Source organism: Nothobranchius furzeri, chromosome 15, assembly GCF_043380555.1.
Source record: "Nothobranchius furzeri strain GRZ-AD chromosome 15, NfurGRZ-RIMD1, whole genome shotgun sequence".
In the NCBI taxonomy this organism is placed as follows: Eukaryota; Metazoa; Chordata; class Actinopteri; order Cyprinodontiformes; family Nothobranchiidae; genus Nothobranchius; species Nothobranchius furzeri.
In genome coordinates, this window is record NC_091755.1 from 45,223,185 (window position 1) to 45,248,175 (window position 24,991).

At 44.0% G+C, this 24,991-nt stretch overlaps 1 protein-coding gene across 10 annotated transcripts in view; it reads right to left on the minus strand.

Moving 5' to 3' along the window:
* plch2a (phospholipase C, eta 2a) overlaps positions 1-24,991 on the minus strand; it is a 138,572-nt gene that overhangs the window by 29,188 nt on the left and 84,393 nt on the right. For 5 of the 10 annotated variants that reach the window (XM_070544919.1, XM_070544921.1, XM_070544920.1 and 2 more), the window contains 4 exons: positions 5,909-6,055; positions 2,821-3,064; positions 2,567-2,696; positions 600-770 (listed from right to left, as the gene is read on the minus strand). In XM_070544919.1, the coding sequence (XP_070401020.1) occupies positions 600-770; positions 2,567-2,696; positions 2,821-3,064; positions 5,909-6,055 (692 nt within the window). Of the gene's footprint in view, positions 1-599; positions 771-2,566; positions 2,697-2,820; positions 3,065-5,908; positions 6,056-10,017; positions 12,768-13,572; positions 18,765-18,995; positions 19,990-24,991 lie in introns of those variants that run through there. The other 5 variants (XM_070544926.1, XM_070544925.1, XM_070544918.1 and 2 more) reach the window with 4 other exon arrangements.

Sequence of the window (24,991 nt, forward strand, 5' to 3'; positions counted from 1 at the left end):
AGGTGGTAGATGGTGTGTGTGTGTTGGACCGGTTCAGCCTGAAGCAGACCGCCACGGCGTGTGGGCTGAACAACCGACCGCCTGAGCACGGAGAAATACGAGGCCACCTAGATGTGAACCCTCTAAAAGCTACGGAGTCCGGTTGTTGCTGGCCCAGACGTGAAAGCGCCGCCAGTCCCTCTACAGGAACCAGAGCTGCACTAAAACACTAAAACAAGAGCGTTGGAACTTTTATAGAAGCCATTTTTGATTCACGGTAACAAAACAAAGCTAAAAGGTTCAGCTTGATTTAAACGGAGCTAAACATCAGCGTGTAGCTCAAGTTAGGCAAAAGTCCATAAAAGGGACGAAGTGTTTAATGTGTAAAACACGTTTTCAGACACACGGCTGTCCTGCAGCTTTTCAGCTGATTTTAAGGTAGATTTTACTTCTGTTTTTAGGAAATCTATTTCATGTATTTCTATATTTTAAACCAAAAACAAACATCACAAGACGCAGAAGCTTAAACTAAAACACTCCCTAGGGCCCGGCTGCATCAGACATGATGGGGTTCTGAGATGGCAACGGCGACACAGACAAGCGAGCAGATGCAGGCGGACCTTCTGCTCGTTCTCCAGGAAGCGGGTGAGGTCATCCGTGTCGAGGTGATCCTTGTGGTTGCTGTAGGTGAGCATGAGGAGGTACAGATCCCTGCGGGTCGACATCATCTTGTAAAACGAGCAGAACTCCTCGAAGCCCAGCGTCCCCTGGTTGTCATCCGTGTCTGCCTCCTGGAGAACAAGAAACGACTCCATAGTAACGGACATCCAGCGAGAGCAAACACACCTCCTAGCTAGTTCCTTACTCTCACATTCCAGCTTCACTTTCTTCCACTTATTTTTATTTAACTGAACTGTTAAAAACAACTGAGGGCTTTAAGCAGAAGGGCACATATCTATAAAAACGCTGTCAAACTGGTGCAAAACTCCCCCAATCACAGGTCAGACAGCCACCAGAGCTTCTCAGCACCGCTGAGAGGTCCAAGCATGAATTTATGACTCATATTCAGGAACAGATGCTGTTAAAAAGCAGGATTCTTCACCTAGTCCCGTTTCCCACTCACCTGAAACACGCCGGGTTTGGTTTTTTAGGTGTAATGAGCTAGAATGAGATTAACAAAACAAGTCACACGATGACCCGTGTAATCTCTGCCTCCATATGCCAGCAGCGCTGCAGGACGATGACGTCTGGCCAGCTGGAGTTTATCTGCGAGCAGCTTTTACCGTTTTAGCGGTCTGGTAACGTCGGCGTGATGCTGACGAGGTGAAGGATGACCTGGAAGAAGGTTTCAATCACTTGCTTTAACCTCTTTAATGGACACCACCTGCTTCACAGGTAACCCGTAACCAGTCTGCAGCTCTTCGGGTGATCTAGAGCTGCTGGGTTTGACCCAACGCTCCTGCTGCTCATTCATCTGCTGAGTGGAGCTGGAAAAACCGCTGAAATAGAGTATGTAGAGCTCCACAAAGGCTCTAAACTAGGACTGGACCTTGTTCACTTTTAGTCTCTTGTTCTAGTTTGTGGTGACAGACGCTTTACTGACCCGGTAAAGGAAAGTTCACATCCCAACAGCCACCAGAAACCAGTAAAACGTATCCATGTTGCTGCTAATTCCTCGGCACGCATACGAAAACACACACACACGCGTCCCTGGTGTGTTTACACCAGAGGCCATCTGGGTCCCAGCAGAACCATCTGGCCCGGCCGGCTGCTCTGTGGAAACGGGGCTAAACCAACACGTTTAACATGTCAGTAAGCTAATCCGTGTCAGGTCGAAGGGCTGAGCCGCGCGTTAGCCAACATCTGCAGCAGCCAGCGTGTCACCACGCATCAGGTCAATCTGCCAGGAGGAGACGTACCGCAGGTGACCGCGGCCTAGCGGAGCCTCTGCAGCCACCAGCGGGCACGCCCACAGCAGCTCTGACCTACAGACTCGTTCAGAAACTAAATCAAATCCTTTAACAAGGTAACCAGGAAACGTTTAGGTGAACAAACCAGGTGTAGCTACTAGGTAGCTCCAAATGAACTCATCCTCTCAGAAGTTGGGTCAGCTGATTCAGATTCCTGTAACGAGTCTGAGATGACGAACAAAAACATGGTGGCCGTTTTACAACATGTAAAAAATAAAACCACCACCTAGAAACGCTCAATCTGGTAAATCTGTAATCCAGATCTGCCCTGTCCACCACGTCTGCAGCGGTTCTGGTTCCTTACAGACTCGAGCTCAAAGTATTCAAGTATCCCGCCTTTCACTCCCCGGATCTTCTCCAGAGCCACCTGAATCATCAGGAAGTCGCCTCGCGTTCTTCTGAGAGGCCCAGACACGCGGCTGTGCTACCGCCTCAGCCTGAAGGCGGTGTTAAACCCACAACCCTCCTGGTCTCTCCGAGCTGAACACCAGGAACCAGATCTGAAGGGTTTGACTCGGTTCAGTGAAAACTGGTCCAGCCTTTCAGGGCTGAAGCTAAAATGTGGACCAAACCACAGCACCAGAGCCGAACCCGCTTGGGCCTCATCGGGCCAGTACCTTGAACATCTGCTTGACCTTCTGCCGGGGCAGGTTCACGTTGAGTTTGTGCAGCAGATGAAGAACCTCGCTTATACTCAAACTGCCGTCGCCGTTCTTATCCGCCTCGGTGAACGTCTGCTTCAGCCACGTGAGCCAAGTTAAGGTCCGTCTCAGTTAGAATTCGGTTTTAGCCAAAACATTTCAGAGCGGAACCAGAACCTGGAGCAGATCCTCTGGGACCGCCACCACAACACTGACTCGGGTAAGGATATTGGTCGCGGGTGCGCTGCCTCTTTGCCAGACTGTCCTCGTCGCTGATGCCGGCCATCAGGTACTTGAGACCGGTGATCCAGGTCCGCGCCTCCTCTCCGGTACCGGACACCAGGTCCAGAGACTCCATGTGTTCACCATAATACAGGCTGAAGCAGCAGTTTGGGTCGAAGCTGCCCTCCGAGTAGCGCTGGAAGATCTCAGACCGCTTCCCCTCACAGACCTCACGGATGGAGTCGATGGAGACTGAGGAAACAGGAAGTGGAACCGGTTAGAGACGTGCAGACGTTCCTGTTTAAATAAACGGACATTTCTCCAGCTGCACTGGAAGACGCTGATTTCTGCACGCTTGTTTGTCTCGTAGCAGAAAGATGTCGTGAACCACCAGAATGATCTGATAAAGCATCACTGGTTCCCCGATGAAGTCCGCTCCATTAAAGATGGCGGCCACATCAAACCCTCGCTAAAAACAGGCAGGGTGGCGCCTAAAGCGGGATAAAGATAGTTCCTCACTGGACCCAGACTGAATCAGGACACGTCTGTAAGACGTGGGTCACATGGGGTTGTCCTGCTACTGTAGGTCCACCTGCATGTTCTTACCTGGTTCACAAACACTTGGCACAGCCGTCTCAGGCTTCCTGAACAAATAAGAGGGAGGTGTCCACAACTAAAACACGTATCCTGCTAATGTTTTTAACACCATCAAACTTCCTGCAACACGAGCGTGAGGCGCCGAGACTCGGGGAAGGAAACATCCTCACCAACGCCGTTGGCAGCAGATGCAGCTGCAGAACAGCTGGCCTCTTATGATGCTCTGGGATTTTCTGCAGTACCAACTTCATGGCTGGATTACAGGTTTGATGGATCCACGGAGGAGCTTACAGGAGCCCTCCAAGAAATTATTTTAAAAACAGAAAGGGCGTCCAGCAGCCTGACTTCCTTCCTTCTACAGCTCGTTGGGCTCGAGCAGAACCCCCTCAGAACCAGAGAGGTTCTCATGACTTAACCAGTCTAGAACCTTTATCAGATTAAATCACTGAACCATGAAATTAAGATTTAATTTTTAGTCTAATCTATTAATCCCTGGACGATGCAGCAAACAGGTATGATGGTGTTCATGTCCAGAGAGCATCGAAGGTCTTAATGAGGTAAAGACACCCCCCACCCCCACCACACACACACACACACGCGCACATACACACACACACACACACACACACACTCACTCACGTGCACATACACGCGCACACACGCGCACACACACACACACACACACACTCACTCACGTGCACATACACGCGCACACACACACACACACACACACACACACACACACACACACACACACACACACACACTCACTCACTCACTCACTCACGCGCACATGCACGTACACACGCACACACACACACATACACACTCACGCGCGCACACACACACACACACACACACACACACACACTCACGCGCACACACATACACACTCACGCGCACACACACTCACGCGCACACACACACACACACACACACACACTCACGCGCACACACACACACATACACACGCACATACACACGCACATGCACACACACGCACATGCACACACACACACACGCACATGCACACACACACACACACACACGCACATGCACACACACACACACACGCACACACACACACACACACACACACGCACATACACACACACAACCACACACACACACACACACACACACAACCACACACAACCACACACACACACACACAACCACACACACATGCACATACACACACATGCACATACACACACATGCACATACACACACATACACACGCACACACTCACGCGCGCGCACACACACACACACACACACACACACACGATCCACCTCCAGAGAAAGAGAAGCTGATCTGCCAGGGATGTGTGTGTGTGTCATTTTACTGTCGGGCGTGTGTGTAAAACACTGTTTAGGCAGATTAAAGCTGATGAATAATTAAACGGACTTAAGAAGCTTATTATTTCCAGGACTACAGAGGAGGGGGAGCAACAGGAAACTGATCCTTTAAGCCCCCGTGGGACTCGACCATCCTGCGAGTCCTTTTCTCCCACGTTTCAACGCTCCTGCTCGCCTGGCGCAGGTACAGCGCACGCAGGATAAATGTCAAGTTGCTACAGAACAAGTCAGGCCCCGAGGGACACACACACGCCATCCTGAGAGGGAAAACTCTGCACACACACACACATGCAGGCGAAAATAAAAGGGCAGCCATGACTGTCAGGATACAGTCGCCAAGTTGTTTTTTTAAACACATTAAAGAGCAAGTCACCCCCAAATGAACTTGGTTTTCCTGATAAACTATATAAATGTGTGTCTAATCGTGCTGCAGACACGTGTCGTCAATAGTTTTACACTTTAGTGCATTTTAGTTAAAATTTTAATGTTCTGCCTAAAACTGTCAGTGTTGCACCGTTGTCAGGTAAAAACTCTGCACTGCATTTGAATTTAAATCTGCCATCGCTATTGGCTAAGAGGTACCCTAGAACGTCAGCTAGTACCATGTGATGTCACAGTGTCGTTGTGAACCTGTGTATTTGTAAGCGGCTCCGCCCTCTCGGCCTGCTAGGCAACAGCATTTGTTGCCTTTTTCAAACAGGAAGTGGGGGTTGAGTAGGAATCTGGTAGGGGGTGACTTGCTCTTTAAAGTCTGAATTATATAAAAGCCCGACTTACAGCTGAACCACTGATACAATAACCTGTTTTATTGTGTAACTCCATAGTAACAGAATGAATGAATGCACCCGTCAGTGATTTATAGAAAGTCTCCAAACGTTTCTGCTCGTCCACCGTTTCAACCAGACGGCAGTAATTAGATTACCTGTAACTAAAGCAGTCCCGTATCCGTTTGAAAGACTGAACGGGTAAAATCCCGCGGGGTGGTGTTTTTCTCCAGGGGGACAGATGGAGACTCGGGATAAAATATGTTCAGGCTGGAAAGGTAAACCTGACTCCTCCCGCGTGTCTGAGCCAAGTCCCCACACTCGGGTCCAGAAAAGCCACTTTAAATTAGACGCTGGGAGGAAGGAGACTCACTTTTAGCCTTCTCGTTCTTACGTGACGGCCTCCAGCGGATGCAGGACTTGTGCTCATCCAGGAAGAAGAACCTGACCAGTCCTTTGGAGCCGCCGCGGAGCTTCACCATCTGGGTCCCCATCTGCATGGAGCTCATGCATTTCTCCACTGCAAGCAAGAAAACACAAACCGTAAAAAAAGCTGTCAGGAGTGTTGGAGTGTGTGACAGAAAAAGGCTGTGTTGGTGTGTGTTTTTCTACTGCACATCCATTTATTTCACACCAGCATGAGCAACGTTTGAGAGTAAAATCTGGAAGGAGCCCTGACTGCAGGCGCGCTCGACGGGTGGGAGGAAGGGAAGTGGGAGAGGATTTCTCCGTGTGACAACTCCTTTATGAAAACCTCCACTTCTCACGGCAGAACGACGACAAGAACACAAAGAGCTGTTTTAAGATGAGGCTCGTCTTGCAGCGCGGTGGCAGAAACCAGACTACAAGAAGCTGCAGCGCGGCACTCAAATACAGAGCCTGCGTGTTTGACAGGAAGCCTACATGTGATACCACAGCGGCGCTGCCACAGGCCCAGGGCTGCACTTACACCATATTATCAATTATCAGGTCTGTCACATCCAATCCAACCACGTTTCTGTAACGCATCAAAGTGGGCCACCTCAGCAGGAGCACGGCCCGGCAGACTGCTGACGCACGATAAACACCCCAGAATGCTGCTGCAGTTAAGATGTTTTTAAAGAAAAACGTGAGCCACCCAAGTCCTGAGAGCTTCCTGATCAGCCACAGTTCAGAGAAAAGGCTCAGCCTGAGTGAAGAGGGCAGAACAAGGGCAAAACACACTGATCTTTGGGCTAGGCTGTCCTCTTACCAGCATTCATTTAACAACTAGATCATTTTAAAATAGGAGTTTTTTAAATTTGTACCTATTAACTCGTTCACTGCCAATGACGACTTTAGTTACTGTGTGGGTGTCGGACGAGCCCCCGCACCATGAGAACAAACATCTCAGCTCTAAAGCCAATCTTCATTCGCGTACGTCACACGTCAGGTGACCAGGAAGCAGAAATCCATGTGTTAGGAGATCGTTTTGGGCCGCTGCTGTAAAAAAAAGTAAGGCGCGAACCGGAAAAGCCCCTTGCTGACGTGAAATAGTAATAGCACGTTCCTTGGGATGGGTGTTTTTCACGTTATGTGTGGTCCAATTTTAACATCGGGTTGGCGCAATGCTTGCCGGTATCGGACCCTTTTTGTTTATGCTTCGTTTCTGGTGAGCCCCGAGTTACCTCATGCCTCAAGAGGAGGGAAGGCTGATAACGATTTCCTCACATTATTACACTGTCTGGATGGAATTACCTTTAACATTAGGTGATAAGGATTGTTGCTAAAAACAATTCAAAATCAACAGTGATCTCCCAGAAATTTCTTGTGCTTTTTCGCCACAGGTCGTGAAACCAGGAAATTGGGTTCTGATGAAGGTGCTGAAGCGAAACAGATGGGGCAGCCAGAGGTCCATTCAAAGTACTCCTCATTACTCACACTGCTGTGGATTGCTGAGAGGCCATCTTGGATTCATCTATCCCACTGCATGCTTATCAACCAACCCCTTTAGCACGGCAACAAAGTCCGGCTACAAAGGGGTGGGCCACCACTAGGGTGCCATCTCTCAAACCCGGTGAAGATAAGATAAAGATCTGCTTCGAGCTTGCTGGGTTCACCACATTGTTGATGATGGTGGTTGCACTCATGGCCCTGCACTTGGGCCGTGTCTCAGCACCTGGTGGAACAACTGGGACAGCAGCATTTGAGGGTGTACTAGAACTGGAACTGAAACGACAGATTGGGGTTCCTCCCTGACAGCGCACCTACGTGATAACGTAACCTGCATCCACCTCGGCTGAAGACCCCCTGGACGCAACTACAACAGGACACAGCGAAGAAGAGATGCTGGAAAAGGATAACCACTTCAAGCACCTGCACCCAAATCTCCAGACTGGTTTCACGGTCAAGGACCTGAAGGACCTTTCAGGGACAAGATCAGCTCCCCGACAACTGGACAACCGCCTCGACACGCCATGGAAGGACCCTGGTGTCTTCCTATTGAGAAGTTTAACTTTGCGCTTAATGTTCCGAACTACGTTATTACGATCCGGACCTGGACTTCAAGGTACTCATCAATGTAAGACTGAAACCATCCTGACCAACGGAAGAGGACTCTGACTTTCAAACCTATTCTCCAACCGGGACTCAATCTGGGGACAAGCCCTTTGATGAAGAACATCTGGGTGGCCTCAGCTGTGCCATAGTTAGAGCTGGGTAAATTAATATTACACCTTCATTTTTCCTCCTTCACAGAAGGATTCGTCTGCAACTTGGAGCTTTAAACTAAACTCACCCGATGTTTCAATACACCGAACTGAAGTTTTCTGTGTATTAAATGGTTTTGCTAACCCTTCCCAATCTCCTTACAGGAACTGCCATAAAACTGTAGAATTGTGCATCACAGTAAATTCATTTCAATATGTGTGAAATAGCTTCAAGGTTATAATTGTGTTGATTTAGCTGATTCCATTCTCTATCTCTGTGGACTGCTGTAAGATATTATAGTCAGTTGTGTTTGCCTTATCGTGTTTATTACCTTGTTATTATTATTCTGCTGATTTTTGTATGGAATGATCCTTTGGACGACGTTATCAGGATTGAGATTACGATCCGCAGTAGACCAAAGCTTGCAGCACCTCATGCTGTGTTCCCACCTCATCGTGTTGGTTCTGAACCTTTCATATCTGATCGTAGTGTTCATTACTTTACTTATTATTTTTATTGTTTTGATGCCTATCATTTTTTGTCTTCGGTTACTTGATTTGTACCCTATTGGTCCTCATGACTACCGGGATGATCACCTTTCCTGGTTTTACCCCTTTTCTACTCCTTGATTCGTGATTGATGTAGCTTTCATAGTTAAAGGTGACTAGTTATGGAAGTGGATAAAATTCCTTATTATTTAACTTATTTTTACTTTCCTTATTTGGTTTTGTTGCTTCCTTTTGGTTGGTTATCCTATTCAGATAAACAAGAGGGAATGTTATGGAAAAATTATGTTTATTAATCCTTGATCATGGACTCAATCAACTGAATGTATTGCTCCATGCCTCTTCGCATGCTCACTTCTTCACACACACAAGCCACACACACATTCCTGATCTCTCTCTCAACTGTGACCACATGCTCGAGGCATTTTGCCTCGTGCATTACGCCACAGTTATAACCCGTCTCCTTCTCTCTTCACTACAGGAAATGGGTTACTGATAAACATATTGATAAAATCCATGAAAATTGTTAAGAGGCATGAAAACATATTTTACGCTATTTTGTTTTCCAGATGTACCGTTGCAGCTTTAAAATGCTGCTACTGGTTTTTATGTTTCCTTACTGGCATTTAAAACCGATTAAACCAGTAAAGTAGGGTAGCACGGTAGAAGTGACTCTGATGTGAGCTCAGCCATTAAAAATGAACCTCCTAGTCCCAGAATATAAACCAAACAGCTGAATCCCTTCGTGTCTCCAGAGGAATGAATAAAAACCACTCAGCAGCGACGCTCCGCTCTGAGAATTGATCCGGCCTCGCTGAGGTCTCTCTAAACTCCACACACCTCCAGGGTATCGTTAATGTAGTCCAGTCCTGTTTTCCTGACCTCTCCAATTGAATTCCTGCACAGAAGAGCAATCAACTCCACATCGCCGACGCGAACGCAGCCTCGCACCGGCAGGGGCCGGCTCATTAAAATGTGGCCTAGCTCTCTGCACAGATCTGAGGTATTTCCTGTTGTAAATATGAATGCCAACGCGAGGAGGTGGTGAGAAGCTGCTGAACGTCTGATGGAGAAGAACGACTTCATCTGCTGCAGACTCTCGGCAGAATCAGAAAACACAATCCTTTCTGGAGGAATCAATATTACAGCCACCCCAGCACTCCGAGAGCCGCTCACCGACCGTTTATGAGCTGAAGCCATCAAACGCGCTCTGGTGTCCTCACAAACCTTACACCAACCTTTTTCATTCAACTCATCAGGAGTTTAACGTTAGACGCGTTTAATGAGCAGTTAATCACGAAGAACAGACCTGAAGTGCTCTGGGGCGGTTCGCTGCTCCTTTCACCAACTTTGGATCATTTATTCTGCTGCTGATCCGGCTTCAGGGCCGACAGGACGCTGCTCAGAGAACATTTAATGTCTGAAACAGGGAAACTGCTTTTGTCTGCAAACATCTGCATTCAGACAAAACACCCTTTCAGGGTCTGGACCATCCTGGATCTTTAGCCTGTCAACACCTGAGCTTTGGTCCGACGAGCTCATCAGTGAGATGTTTACATTTAAATTAAACCCGTTAAAGCCACGCCTCCCTGAGCGACACCAGGTCCCACGTGAACAGATGCATTTACATGGGTCCACAGCGTTTCAGCAGGCCAAACCTCGGTGAAGGTACACAGACGGGCGTGGTGTGCACGTTCCACCTAATCTACAGAGTTGCAGGTTTTTCATCAACAGCACCTACACCGACACCATCAGCGGGCTCAGTAATTGGTTTCCAGTGAGAAAGAAAACAACAGCAAATACAATCCATAAGCAACTAAGCCTTAATGATTTTACAGTGTGGACTCATGCAAGACAAATGTAGAACGCTTGTGGAACAACGCGGTATTGATCTGAAAGGCAGGGTCATTCCTGCAGCCGAGAGCTCCACCTGAAGCCCAGCGCCTGTAACGGAGCTCCAGACCAGCCCGAGAGGGCGGCAATCCACGAAACAAGCTGCTGACCGAGTTTAGTCAGCTGGGCTCATTCTCATGGTGATGAAAGCGCCCTGGAGTCCAGACGTCGGCCGGAGACACGAAGCAGCACGGCCAAACAGAGGGTGGATTAAAACCTACTGCTAGAATCAGACAGACAGGAGCTTAATCCGTAGTTACAGCCGTCCCCTCAAAGATAAAACACAACCCAAGCAAGGCATCATGGGAGTTTCTGACATGATCAGAGTCCACCAAGAAGCAAAGCCTGAACACCAGAGAGCTAGGAGACCGAGCCACTGAGGAAGACTCTGCTCCTCTTCAAAACACCAGAAAGTTCAGGTCCACAAACAGAAGTCTGGTTCTGGTAAACTACCCAGTATCTTACTGGTGGTAGAAAAGCTACGAGCAGCATGACCTTCTGCGAGGTGCAGGATCCAGCTGCTGGAATAAGGAGAGCATTAAACTCTTGGTGATGAATTAATCGTCAACAGTCTCAGGGTCGGGGCGGCGGTCTGGAAACATCAACGCTAGGTCTGCTGTAACCGATTAGACGGCAAAGGGTCAAAGCCACCAACAAAAAGGGTAAATCAACTATTTGTACGTCTGAACGAGGCTGGTCCCAGTCCCACACCGGCTGACTCCCTCATATTTCACGAGCAGCTCGTCTAAACAGCCATGGTGCTGGAGAAAGCACGGTTTCAGTGAGAAGAACCAAGATGACATGTTTACTGGTATCAAACTGCTCCCTGGTCCTCTGAAAGCCTCTGGGAAGCAGGTTTAGTCCCAGAAAGCCGAGTGCTCCACGGGCTCAGCCCGAATAAAAGCCTGGAGCAGCATCCATGCATCCATGCAGCTCCAGGTAGCGTACAAATGCATTCGATCCACATCCACTCACTGGAAAGGTTGTTCACAGCCTCTGGGCAGCTGACTGAGACCGGGTGAAAAGGATCTAGTTCACAACCGTCGGCCACACGGCTCATTTTCAGTCCACCTTAAAATCTACAGATTCAAACAAGCACAGTTTGAAAAATCATTCTCAACTTTTCATTTTAACGGCAGACTCACTGATTCTTACTTTGATGGAACAAAGACAGATGATAAGTGGTCAGAATAAAAAGCTGCTGCTGAAACAGAACAGGGCAGCTGGTGGAGGTGGGGGGGACAGACGCAGCGCACGAGCGCTGCACAGAGCCTCGCCGGTGGGGATCGGGGCTTGTTGCCATAGTTACAACATCAGATTCAGGAGTGTGTTGATGTTGGAGTGAATGAAAACAAGCCCTGATTCAGTCTGTGAGCCTGATTAATGAAGAGCTACTCCACCACTCAGCTCTGCTCGCTGACTTTCTGATGGAAGAGAAAGTTTTCTCCGAGCGACGGGACTGAAGGCCGAAAACACCAAACGGCTTCAATCAGACTCAGATTTGGGTCTGAAGAAGCTCAATAAGACGGTAAAATCAGCTTTTTATGGCCATGACCGGTTCTAGGGTCAGACTTACAGGTGAAATCTGCTGCTGAAGTACATTTATGCCGGTAACTCTACCTAAAAGGTGAAACTCATGAATGAGATGGGCCGATGTCAGAACCAGCCAATTCAAGCCTTTTATAACTGGTTGCTGCTGACAGCTTAAGAAAGTCAGACAAGTTTACACAAAATCAATAAAACAAGGATTTTAAATAGAGAAACCTCTGAAAAAGTATAATTATACACACGTACTCGGTACTTTGCTGCTTTGCTTTTACTGAAATAACACGATACACATACGATAATCTGATTTTCACCTGCATGTTTCCTCTTCTGCACACCTGAACTTTATTTCTAACGACTGGAGAACAGATTTCATGTGGAGCTTCAGACACGGTCTGAGCCCAGGAGGAGGAATTAGCTGCTCTGCTCCTCGGTCAGGGCAGCAGGTTAAGCCTGGGGGGGGGGGTGTTGTTGTTGCCTGGGGCCGTATGGTACAGGACACACACGCACACATACACAAGACGGACACACACACACAGACACGCACACACACACAGACACGCACACACACACGGGCACACACACGGACACACACACACACGGACACACACACACACACACACACGGACACACACAGACACACACAGACACACACACACAGACACACACAGACACACACACACGGACACACACAGACACACACAGACACACACAGACACACACAGACACACACAGACACACACACACAGACACACACAGACACACACACACACACACACACACACAGACACACACACACACACACACGGACAGACACACACTGTTGACCCAGCAGGACAGATGGCCAGTTTAGGGGCGAGTATAAAGAAAGCCGGCGCTGCTGTTGGGTAAAGACTCCACCGTTCTCCACGATGAGACGCCTCCAACAGTCTGGTGATGTTCTGTAGACGAGGCCCAGCTCACCCATATGGAATATTATCATGCATCCTATAATCTTCCAGTCTGGAAGTGCAACTACGGATGAACCTGTTGCTGGTTTTAATGGTTACCGCTGGGATGTGTATTGGTGAAACGATTAAAGTTGGGGTTAGACTAACTCTGGTACATGGATGTGATGAGAGCATCTCCTGCAGCTCTGGCCTGAACCTGATGGAAACACCAGAACAGCCCAACAGCTTGCTGCATCGTGTTGAGCAGCAGACCATGGAGTTAACGCAGCAACACATCCAATAAGACCCACAGCTTCCGTGTGAGGAACAACCTGCGTTGGTCCAATCCCACAATCTGCACAACACAACTGCGAGGTGCTCAGAATTAAGGAGATGAGCGCTCTGGATAGATGCTCCCAGTATAACCATTAACCAGCTGGTTTAGAACCTTCCACTCAGCAGTCTGAAACCTTACGGCTGGGTCTGACGGAGCTCACCCACGTAGCCGAGACGCCACTTAGAAAAGGCCACAATGCTGGTGCCGATCCAGAAGAAGTCCTCCACCACACGGCCCAGAGAGGCTTGCTGCTGGTCCTCATGCTGGACCTGGTCCTTCTGCTTGTCCTCCAGCAGGGGAAACGCCCCTTTAGCTGGAGGTCCGGGCATGTCTCCGGTAGCTGCTGCAGCAGAACACATGAGGGTGGAAGACACCGGGCCAAACGGACCGAAGCTGCTCATTTCAGTAGCGTAAAGCACCGCTGCTGCTGCCCTCCACGATCAGCGGGATGGTTTTAGGACCTAGACCCGGGCAGGACGAGGCTCCTCCAGCCCAAACCTTCGTTATTACAGGAGTAGGAATGAATCACATGAACTGGTCTCTGTTCTGGATCTGGAGGAAAATACGGAGGTGAGTCCACAGAAGAACAGATCTTCTCAGACTACAAACGGTATCAACAGGTGGTAAATAATCCGACACTTCCTCCGTATCAAACCCCAAAGAGCTGCAGCAGCGTGCTTCCACAACAACAGGTCTTCATGCCACGCCAGCCCTTCGCCCCTCTCCCATCGATCTGAGCTCTGCTGCTCCAGACATGAAAGCACACAAAGGTAACTGCAACATGTGTTGGACCGGCAGAAATCCCAAATCCCCAGGAAGCCGTAATCCTGCTGGGGAGATTAAACGCGTTGAGTGAAATGCACTGACCCGGGGAGGAAGGACAGCGGGATGAGACGGTGCCCTGACGGGACGGAGGTAAAGCTCAGAGTTCTCACCTGAAGGCTTAACCAGGTGAGTCCCACTGTCCCAATTTGGGCCCAACCGATATGGTTTTTTTGGGACCGATACGATATAAAACTTTTAACAAAGGCCGATAGCCGATATAATGGCCGAAAAATCTCCCTCACAAAAAAATAAATAAATACAAATGTTCTTAAGATTAAACCCTTCATTCTCTGCCTTTTTGATGCTAACTTATTTCTCTGTTACACACCAAAGAACTGTCTGAAGAACTCACTAGGGTTTCCAAGTAATGCAAATAAGATTAATTTAGCAATCTCAAAAACAACAGAACACACAAACTCAGTCAGCATAAATCTTACATTCAAGTTTTTTGTTTTCTGAGTCTGTGGAGTTTTACACTTTTGTGTTTTGATCCTTTCCAAAGCCGACAGTATTAGGAAAATAAAAATAAGATACGTTAAATGACTAGTATGTGGCAATGTATAAGCCTTATGTAAAATATAAGGCTGAAAAATACAATAGATGTATTCGACTGTAGAGAGGGATGTTTGTTTTCTCGTATTACCGCCCCCCCCTCTCTCAGCTAGGGGGGACTCCCTGCACAGCGTTTCATTGCTTTGTTGCCAAACCCCCCCCTCGCCCGTCCTCAGCTGCGACAACGGTCGTGTGCCGCCAAAGCGCCGCAAAACCGGGACCGCCTTCATTCGTCGCCTTTGTTATCCTATTCTATCGGCCACATGGGCCGCCGAAGCGCTGTGCGCCGGCGCTACGCCCGCACCGTGCAGCGATCGTTTCGCCGTCTGCACTATTTGTTTCGCGAGCCGCGGGTGAACCGTGTGAGTTTGAAAAGACTGCTGAAGAAGAGCGGAGGAAATTGTCTGAGAATATTCCAGAATGTCTACCAGAAAAAGGCCAATGTTACTTACTGCCCTGCATGACTAAAGGGGAAGCAGCTGAGCTCTGCGTAGAGCGTAATGCTGCGGCAGTTTTATTTTATTTTTCAGGTTAACTTTTCAATACGAGGCCACGAGGCACACAATAAACTTAGGAAGCATGTTGAGGGGAAACATACTTTTGTCATTGCTTATTTTACCGTTCAACTTACCACTGATGCAACAAATATGCTTAAAACTGAAGATTTACCTCCTACTTCCTCATCACCGTCCTCTCTGCTTGACCGAATTGCTTCTGCTGCCCCGCTGCATGTGTGCTGTGAAGGTGGCTCCACCCCCCCGAGGAGTGGAGCCGCACAACATGAGTTCATAAAGCTGGCACCATCTGCTGGATAGGTAGCGCAATATCGGCCGTCTTTTTGGCCGATAGTGTTAATGACCCCTATATCGGTCGGGCCCTAGTCCCAATAATGAGTTTATTTATATCAGCGATTCCCAATCAGGGGTATGCGTACCCCTAGTGGTACACAAGCACATTACAGGGGTACGCAGAATTATTCATATTTAATTTTCCGGATGATGCATCGTTATACATCAACTGTGCCCTGGAGAAAAATCCGAGTGGGAAGCGTTAGTGTCATGAAAATCCAAGTGTAGTAACGAATGTACCGTAGGTCATCCCTCCCCTCAGCGGTAAGAGTGTACAACCCCACCGTTTAATGGTACCGCTACACGTAGGGCTGACTGGCTATGAATGGAAAATTTATCGTTAACAACATTTCTGACTCTTACCGTGACCATTTTTGGTCCTACCCCCTACCATGTCAATAAATCTGGTAATAAAAAACAGCAGAGGTTCTGCTGGATAGACGACACACTTCAGCCGCTTACAGATCAATTCCCTTAAACTAACCGATAAAAGTTGTGACTCGGAGTTGAGAGAAACAAATGTTCAGGTTCAGACACCATCTGCATGCTGAACACCATCAGAACCATCCACCTGGATCTGGAACCACGTTCTGCTCAGTGCACAAACACTGAATATGGAACAGACCCAGATTCTTTATTCATGAAGTCGCTTCCACGACCTCGCCCGACGCCCCAGGAGCTGAACAGCACGTCAGAAACAGCATTTATCAACATTAAACTATTCAAAACAGTTAAGAACTACTAAAAGAAACCAGTTAAAACAATAAAAGTAGGACAATGACACCAAAAGTACATCACCTAGTGGTTGAAAGCCAGAACATAAAAATGGGTCTTCAGACGGGACTTAAACACCAACAGCGAAGGAGACTGGTGCACAGCCAGAGGCTCGGACCCATCACAGAGAACGCACGATCCCCACTGACTTACACTTAGAAATGGGAACCGCCAACAGCTCTATCTGCAGAGAAGAACCCGCGACGGAGCATGCCTCTGCAGGACGCCAGTAAGGTATGATGGTGCAGCTCCCTGAAGAGCTTTGTACACCAACGCTGACAACTTGAGTTTGGCCCTGAAATGCACCGGGAGCCAGTGTAAGGATGCCAGAATACCTGATTCTCCAGCAGGTCAACAGCTTTTACCTCAGAAGAAGAAAACAACAACAAATAACGTAGCAGCCAGTTCACTCTGCTGATGATGAGCAACAAAGATCTGGGCCTTCAGGAAGGCTAGAGGCTCCTCGGTGTTCCAGAGTGACAGAAGGAAGCGGCTGCAGAAACGGTCGTGGTAAAGGTGAGACTGCACAGCAGCACGATCACAATCAGAGGATTTTCTCCTCGACAGAACCTTCATCAACTCAGGAAAATCTAATCTAACCTGACCAGAACCTGGAACACCTTCGTGGCTGCAGGAGCGAATCTGCAGCTCTGACTCAGCCGCCATCAGGATTTACAAAACAGGTAAAACACCTAAACCACAGGAGAGACGAAGGTTTATCACAGCTTCGATCAGTTCAGGCCGACGGTGGCGTCTCATCTTTCTATGGAAACAGAAATGATCAATCCAAGCCTTTAATAAGCTGACCAGAAGGTCCTGAGCAGCAGCTCAGGAGGTGGAGCAGGTTGTCCCGTCATCGCAAGGTTGCAGGCTCAATCTGACCAGAGAATGCTGCTGTTGTGTCCTTGGGCAAGACACTTAACCTGCCTTGCCTCCTGGTGGTGGTCGGAGGGGCCGCTGGCGCCTGTGTTCAGGAGCCTCGCCCCTGTGCAGCTGTGGCTACACGGTGGCTCATCACCACCAGTGTGTGAAGGGGTGGATGACTGAATGTGTTGTGAAGCGCCTTGGGGGGTTGTAGAACCCTACGACGGTCCTATACAAATACAGACCATTCACCATCATGGAGTAAACGTGAATGGAGATCGTCTGAACAAACATCACAAGAGAAAGGAGGAAATATGGGAATAAATGTGGAATTTCTTCCCCTGCACTTGTTTCGTTCCAACAGCCGGTGCCAACTTACTCAGATGCCATCAAAGCAGCTAAACAAGATTTCTGCACCACAAGCAGGACAACACACGTCCAACCAGGCAGCATTTAGGATGCAGGCACTTTCATTATTAGAACAGTAGAGAAGGACGGGTGCAGCACACCAGATTAATCCACTGATGGCTCAACACCTGATCACTAAAATATAATCCCAGACTGAACACTGATTCAGACTTCCATTCAGGCATCTCTGCTGCAGAGCCACGTTTACACCTCATCAGGTAAAATAAACTAAAGAAACCATTTCATGTTAGTGACCAAAACTGGAAAACATTAGAAAAAAATCCAACAAGAACCCAGCAGAACTGAGAATATCTCCGCAGCTGTCCTGGCCGAACTTCTGCAGTAAAACCAGCAAAAACAATCCTGCTGCCGAGGCTTAAAGCGCGTTCTCATTTCGGCGCGTGCCGAAAACGGAGAAATCCTGCTTCACCTGCCCACGTGCTCATCTATAATTAGACCGGGAGCCGGGACAGTAATTATGAGGAGTAGTCCAGCCCACGGAGCGCATTGGCTCCGGTTCGGAGTCAGCATCCGCCTCCGCCTTCACTCATTCATTACTCCAACTCTGCAGCCAAAGGCTCGTTCAAACATTCATTAGATTTAACAGCTCGTTAACTTTACACAGTCCACTCGTGTCAGGGAGGGTTCGTTTATCCGAGAGGTTGACTCGGATCAGACGCATTAAACCAAATGCTCCTGCTGTCTGGGGCTGAATGAGGACAGACGCGTAAAATCTGTTGAAATATCAATAGAGTTTGGTAGAGTGCGCGTGTCGTTAGCGCGTCACAGCACATGAAGGTGGAAATTAAAGGAGTTAAAAACAGACCAAGCCCAAAAGTCTGCGGCTTTGGGTTTTAAAACCGGTTTCACCGGTTTACACATCTGGATCCGCAGTTGTCGGCCACAGATAATTCTGTTTAGTTTGGGCCAAGAGGCACAAATGTCAACTTTCCACACACCAGATGAGCCGAATTGTTGAAAACGTGCAGATTTTTGGCTAAATAACTGGAATTTCACCAAAGACACTCAGGTAAAAGTGAAGCCCGCGTTCACGGTTTGCAGTTAAAATTTGTTTAAAATATAACTTTTGGGGGGGGGGGGGTTCAACTTCAAACAAAAGCTGGTACAAAAATAGCTAAAATCCCCAAATTAACTTTGAGGTTCTGTTAAACTATAATAATATCAATAAAACCCAATTTGCTCCTTAGATTTTGAAAACGTAAAAGGGAAAAGATAACATGAGCGGAATTCTTAATGGAGTTTGGTGTAGCGGGTTTGGCTAGCAGCTACAAAAGAGACAGGTAAAACTCACCTTGACCTCGGGGCTGCGCTTTTTTGCGGTTCCGGACAGGAAAACATTGCAAACTGCTGTCCTCGAACAACAAAAAGGCGTTTCCGTTCACTTCCTTACAAACTTTAGACCAAGTGGCGTAAATGTCGTACACTTTGGAAGACTTCTCTTTGAAACGCCAACGACGAAGCGACCCGCTGACACTCATAACTTCTAACATGACTCAATCACGACCCAAGCCGATGATGAAAACGTGAAAACACGCCTCGGTTATGAAACTCTGATAAACTTTGACAACCTTAGGAGAGCAGCGCCGAACTTAAGCGGGTAAATACGCAAACACCGTCCGGGCTGCGGGCGGAATTAAGCTAGCTCCCGCGCTAGCACACACCTGCGCTGCATTCAGGGGAGAGCTGGAAAATTGGAAAATGTAAAGTCTTGAACAAAACCGTGGTTTTAGGTGTGGATTTGAAAAGTAAAACATTAAGATCGTGTTTAAAACTGTATCTGTCTAAAATATATTGATTCCTCCCAGTTACTTACATTTTCTCTCACTAGTTACTTTAAACAAGTTTAAAACGTAATTTTTTCTTTAAACCACACCAGTTGGGATGCCTTAATGGCGGCTTTGGCAAAGCTTCATGGGATGTGTTGTTTTTCTATTTGACAACCTAGCAGCACCTGTTTCCCTTCCAGAACCTCAGACGTGGAGGAGCTGACTCAGAACTGCTCCAGCAGGCTGAACATCATGGCCTAAAGACACCAACAAAACTACATGAACGCAGCAATGAGACACTTGAGGTTCCCGAACCAGACTCGTTCTTCTCCAGGTCTTGATATGTGGTCCATGATGACTCTAAAGCAGATCAGAGACCAGAGCTGCTGGACTCCCACCTGGAGTTGCTAGAACATGGATCTCTTGCTTTGGTTGTGCAGGGGACCAGGTGACCCTTTCATTATAAAACCAAAGCTAAACCACTGTTTGAAAACATTTTTTCAGACTTTTGACCAGAAATATGTTTATGACCCTGAATAACAAACTGAAATCCACACCTATGGGGTAAAGTAGGTCAGTGGAAGTAGGCCAGAGCCCGGGTGGCTGGTTTCAGTGGGAGAGGTGTCTCCTTTCACGGTGCTGTCTGTCTGTGGTAGCTAGACCGACCCGTGGAGTCTCTGTGCTGCCCATTAAAGTGGACTCACTGGAGACCTTCACGTGTGGTTGGAGCTGACAAGCAGAGGGAACATTTCATTAGGGACTCAGAGACCCCAGCATGTTGTTATTCAGTTAGCATCTCCGGTATAAAAACCACACAAACCTGCAGCTTCCGGTGTAGGAAGTGTGCTGACTGAGCTGCACACGAGATTAGACTCTAAAAAGAGTTCAGCATCAGAATTCAGAGGGATTTAATAACTCTGTGGGTTATGAAGTCTGAAGGACACGAGTGAGAAGCTGATGTGTTGCTTCGACTGAATGTAGAAAAGCACGACGTCTAAATAAAACACTTCTGGTTGAGCGGCTTTGGACTTTTAGGTCTGAAAATGTCAAAAGCAACAAAACACGAGTAAAAAAAGGCTTGTAGATGTTAACAGCTTTAATCTGGAACACCGTGGGATTAAAACGTTGTTCCTGGTCGGCAAAGTCTCCATGAAAACATCAAAAAAGTTTTCTTTTATCTTTGCATTTCATTGATTTGGGGAAATGAGGGCTGATATGCAAGGTAAATTCATGATTATATAAAACTAAATAATACTATCAAGACCAAAGTAGTGGAAATTATAATAATATTTCACTGTTTATGCAAACATGTCCAGTTTTTTATGTATTTTTTTCAGGATGTAGGGAATAAAACACATTTAAATAAATCCTAAATATATGTAATATATAATATGAACATTATGGTGACTTTTGGTTCACGAATCCTGAATCATGAAGCTCGTTCAGTCTGAATAAGTAAGATCCATCTGGAGGAGGCGGTTTTTCCAGCTTTATTAAAGTTATTTAAGAAAAGTTTGGTTTATTTTAGACCAGAGGGCTAAAATATTTTAATCTTTGAGTTTTTAAATAAGCTACAGATGTGAGAAACATGATAAATTACACCAGAAGCTGCTTAATTTATCTTTCTGTCAGTCAGAGGCACGTTTAAGGCCTGAGTGGAGATTTTAAAAGAGGAAAATAAACGAGCAAAGCCAGAATAATTGACTCCGATGTGATTTGCTTTACGAGCTGAAGCCTGGAGAGTCAGAACAAGTGAGAATAACGGAATAAAAGCTTTCTTTTAACCTTTTTAAACATCTCATTTTCTTCTGTGATTTGGTCCCGTTTTGGCCTCCTGCGGGCGCTCTCGCTAAGGAAATCTCTGCCTGCGTTTAAAACCAGCAGAACGAGGAAGTAATGAAACACGATCGGAGTTTCTAGCCTTTGATTTCGGGGCAGAATGTGGTGTCGGACAGAAATGGAGAGGGATTACTCCAGGAAACGTTGTCCCAGATGTGATGAAAGTGGAACTCTGCAGAACCTCAAACCTTCGTGCAGAGATTCAGGGTGAAAGCTGCTCAGGTGAGTCAGAGCAGATTTACCTCCAGAGCATCTGCTGCCCTTAACGTTCTTAGAGCCGGAAATAAAAGACGCAGGGAAAATGTTTGTTTTTGTTTCAGAGCGTGAGAGGGACACAGCGAGAGCAAGCAGCTCCCTCCTGGCAGCTATAAATAACCAGAACAGGATATTACATTCACCTCTGCATGGGCGTAGACATATTAAGGCCAGAACAGCCTCAGCCTGTGCTCTTTATGATGCCCCTGTGCACTTAGAGTGATTGCTGCTTATTGAATGAAGACAGGCAGCGATTGGTCGAAGCTCCATCGACTGCTTCATCATGTGACAACAAAACATTCAATACGACAATGAGACGCACAATTTGTCACAACCCATTAGGTCTGCAGGTGTGGTTCTGTTCTGCACAGATCTGCTCGTTCCCTACTGCTTCTCGGCTCAGGTTAGGACAGAGTTTGTGCTGAAGGAGGATTTGTAATGGGCAATAAGGGACAAGAATGGAAAACCATAAAATGAGCCAAATATCTATAGATATATCAAAAACTATGTTTAAATATAAATCAATGTGTGCTTATATCTATATCTACATTTACATTTATGTATTCATCTATACATATCTATGTTTATATCTAAATCTATGTGTGTTATATCTATATTTATCTACATTTACATTTATGTATTCATCTATACATATCTATGTTTATATATAAATCTATGTGTTTATATCTATATCTACATTTACATTTATGTATTCATCTATACATATCTATGTTTATATATAAATCTATGTGTTTATATCTATATCTACATTTACATTTATGTATTCATCTATACATATCTATGTTTATATATAAATCTATGTGTTTATATCTATATCTACATTTACATTTATGTATTCATCTATACATATCTATGTTTATATATAAATCTATGTGTGCTTATATCTATATCTACATTTACATTTATGTATTCATCTATACATATCTATGTTTATATATAAATCTATGTGTTTATATCTATATCTACATTTACATTTATGTATTCATCTATACATATCTATGTTTATATATAAATCTATGTGCGTTTATGTCTATATTTATCTACATTTACATTTATATCTTTATCTATACATATCTACGTTTATATCTAAATCTATGTGTGTTTATATCTATATTTATCTATATTTACATTTATATCTTTATCTATACATATCTATGTTTATATCTAAATCTATGTGCGTTTATGTCTATATTTATCTATATTTACATTTATATATTTATCTATGCATATCTATGTTTATATATAAATCAATGTGTGTTTATATCTATATTTATCTATATTTACATTTATATCTTTATCTATACATATCTATGTTTATATCTAAATCTATGTGTGTTTATATCTATATTTATCTATATTTACATTTATATCTTTATCTATACATATCTATGTTTATATCTAAATATATGTGCGTTTATGTCTATATTTATCTATATTTACATTTATATCTTTATCTATACATATCTATGTTTATATATAAATCTATGTGTGTTTATATCTATATTTATCTACATTTACATTTATGTATTCATCTATACATATCTATGTTTATATCTAAATCTATGTGCGTTTATGTCTATATTTATCTACATTTACATTTATATCTTTATCTATACACATCTATATTTATATCTAAATCTGTGTGTTTATATCTATATTTATCTATATTTACATTTATATCTTTATCTATACATGTCTATGTTTATATCTAAATCTGTGTGTGTTTATATCTATATTTATCTTTATTTACATTTATGTATTCATCTATACATATCTATGTTTATATATAAATCTATGTGTGCTTATATCTATATCTACATTTACATTTAGGTATTCATCTATACATATCTATGTTTATATCTAAATCTATGTGTGTTTATGTCTATATTTATCTACATTTACATTTATATCTTTATCTATACATATCTATGTTTATATCTAAATCTATGTATGTTTATGTCTATATTTATCTACATTTACATTTATATCTTTATCTATACATATCTATGTTTATATCTAAATCTATGTGTGTTTATATCTATATTTATCTATATCTATATTTATATCTTTATCTATACATATCTACGTTTATATCTAAATCTATGTGTGTTTATATCTATATTTATCTATATTTACATTTATATCTTTATCTATACATATCTATGTTTATATATAAATCTATGTGTGTTTATATCTATATTTATCTATATTTACATTCATGTATTTATCTATACACATCTATATTTATATATAAATCTATGTGTGCTTATATCTATATCTACATTTACATTTATGTATTCATCTATACATATCTATGTTTATATCTAAATCTATGTGTGTTTATATCTATATTTATCTATATTTACATTTATATCTTTATCTATACACATCTATATTTATATCTAAATCTATGTGTGTTTATATCTATATTTATCTATATTTACATTTATATCTTTATCGATACATATCTATGTTTATATCTAAATCTATGTGTGTTTATATCTATATTTATCTATATTTACATTTATATCTTTATCTATACACATCTATATTTATATCTAAATCTATGTGTGTTTATATCTATATTTATCTATATTTACATTTATATCTTTATCTATACATATCTATGTTTATATCTAAATCTATGTGTGTTTATATCTATATTTATCTATATTTACATTTATATCTTTATCTATACATATCTATGTTGATATCTAAATCTATGTGTGTTTATATCTATATTTATCTATATCTACATTTATATATTTATCTATGCATATCTATGTTTATATCTAAATCTATGTGTGTTATATCTATATTTATCTATATTTACATTTATATATTTATCTATACATATCTATGTTTATATCTAAATCTATGTGTGTTATATCTATATTAATCTATATTTACATTTATATCTTTATCTATACATATCTATGTTTATATCTAAATCTATGTGTGTTTATATCTATATTTATCTATATTTACATTTATATCTTTATCTATACATATCTATGTTTATATCTAAATCTATGTGCTTTTATATCTATATTTATCTATATTTACATTTATGTATTTATCTATACATATCTATGTTTATATCTAAATCTATGTGTGTTTATATCTATATTTATCTATATTTACATTTATATCTTTATCTATACACATCTATATTTATATCTAAATCTATGTGTGTTTATATCTATATTTTTCTATATTTACATTTATATCTTTATCTATACATATCTATGTTTATATCTAAATCTATGTGTGTTTATATCTATATTTATCTATATTTACATTTATATCTTTATCTATACATATCTATGTTTATATCTAAATCTATGTGTGTTTATATCTATATTTACCTATATTTACATTTATATCTTTATCTATACATATCTAT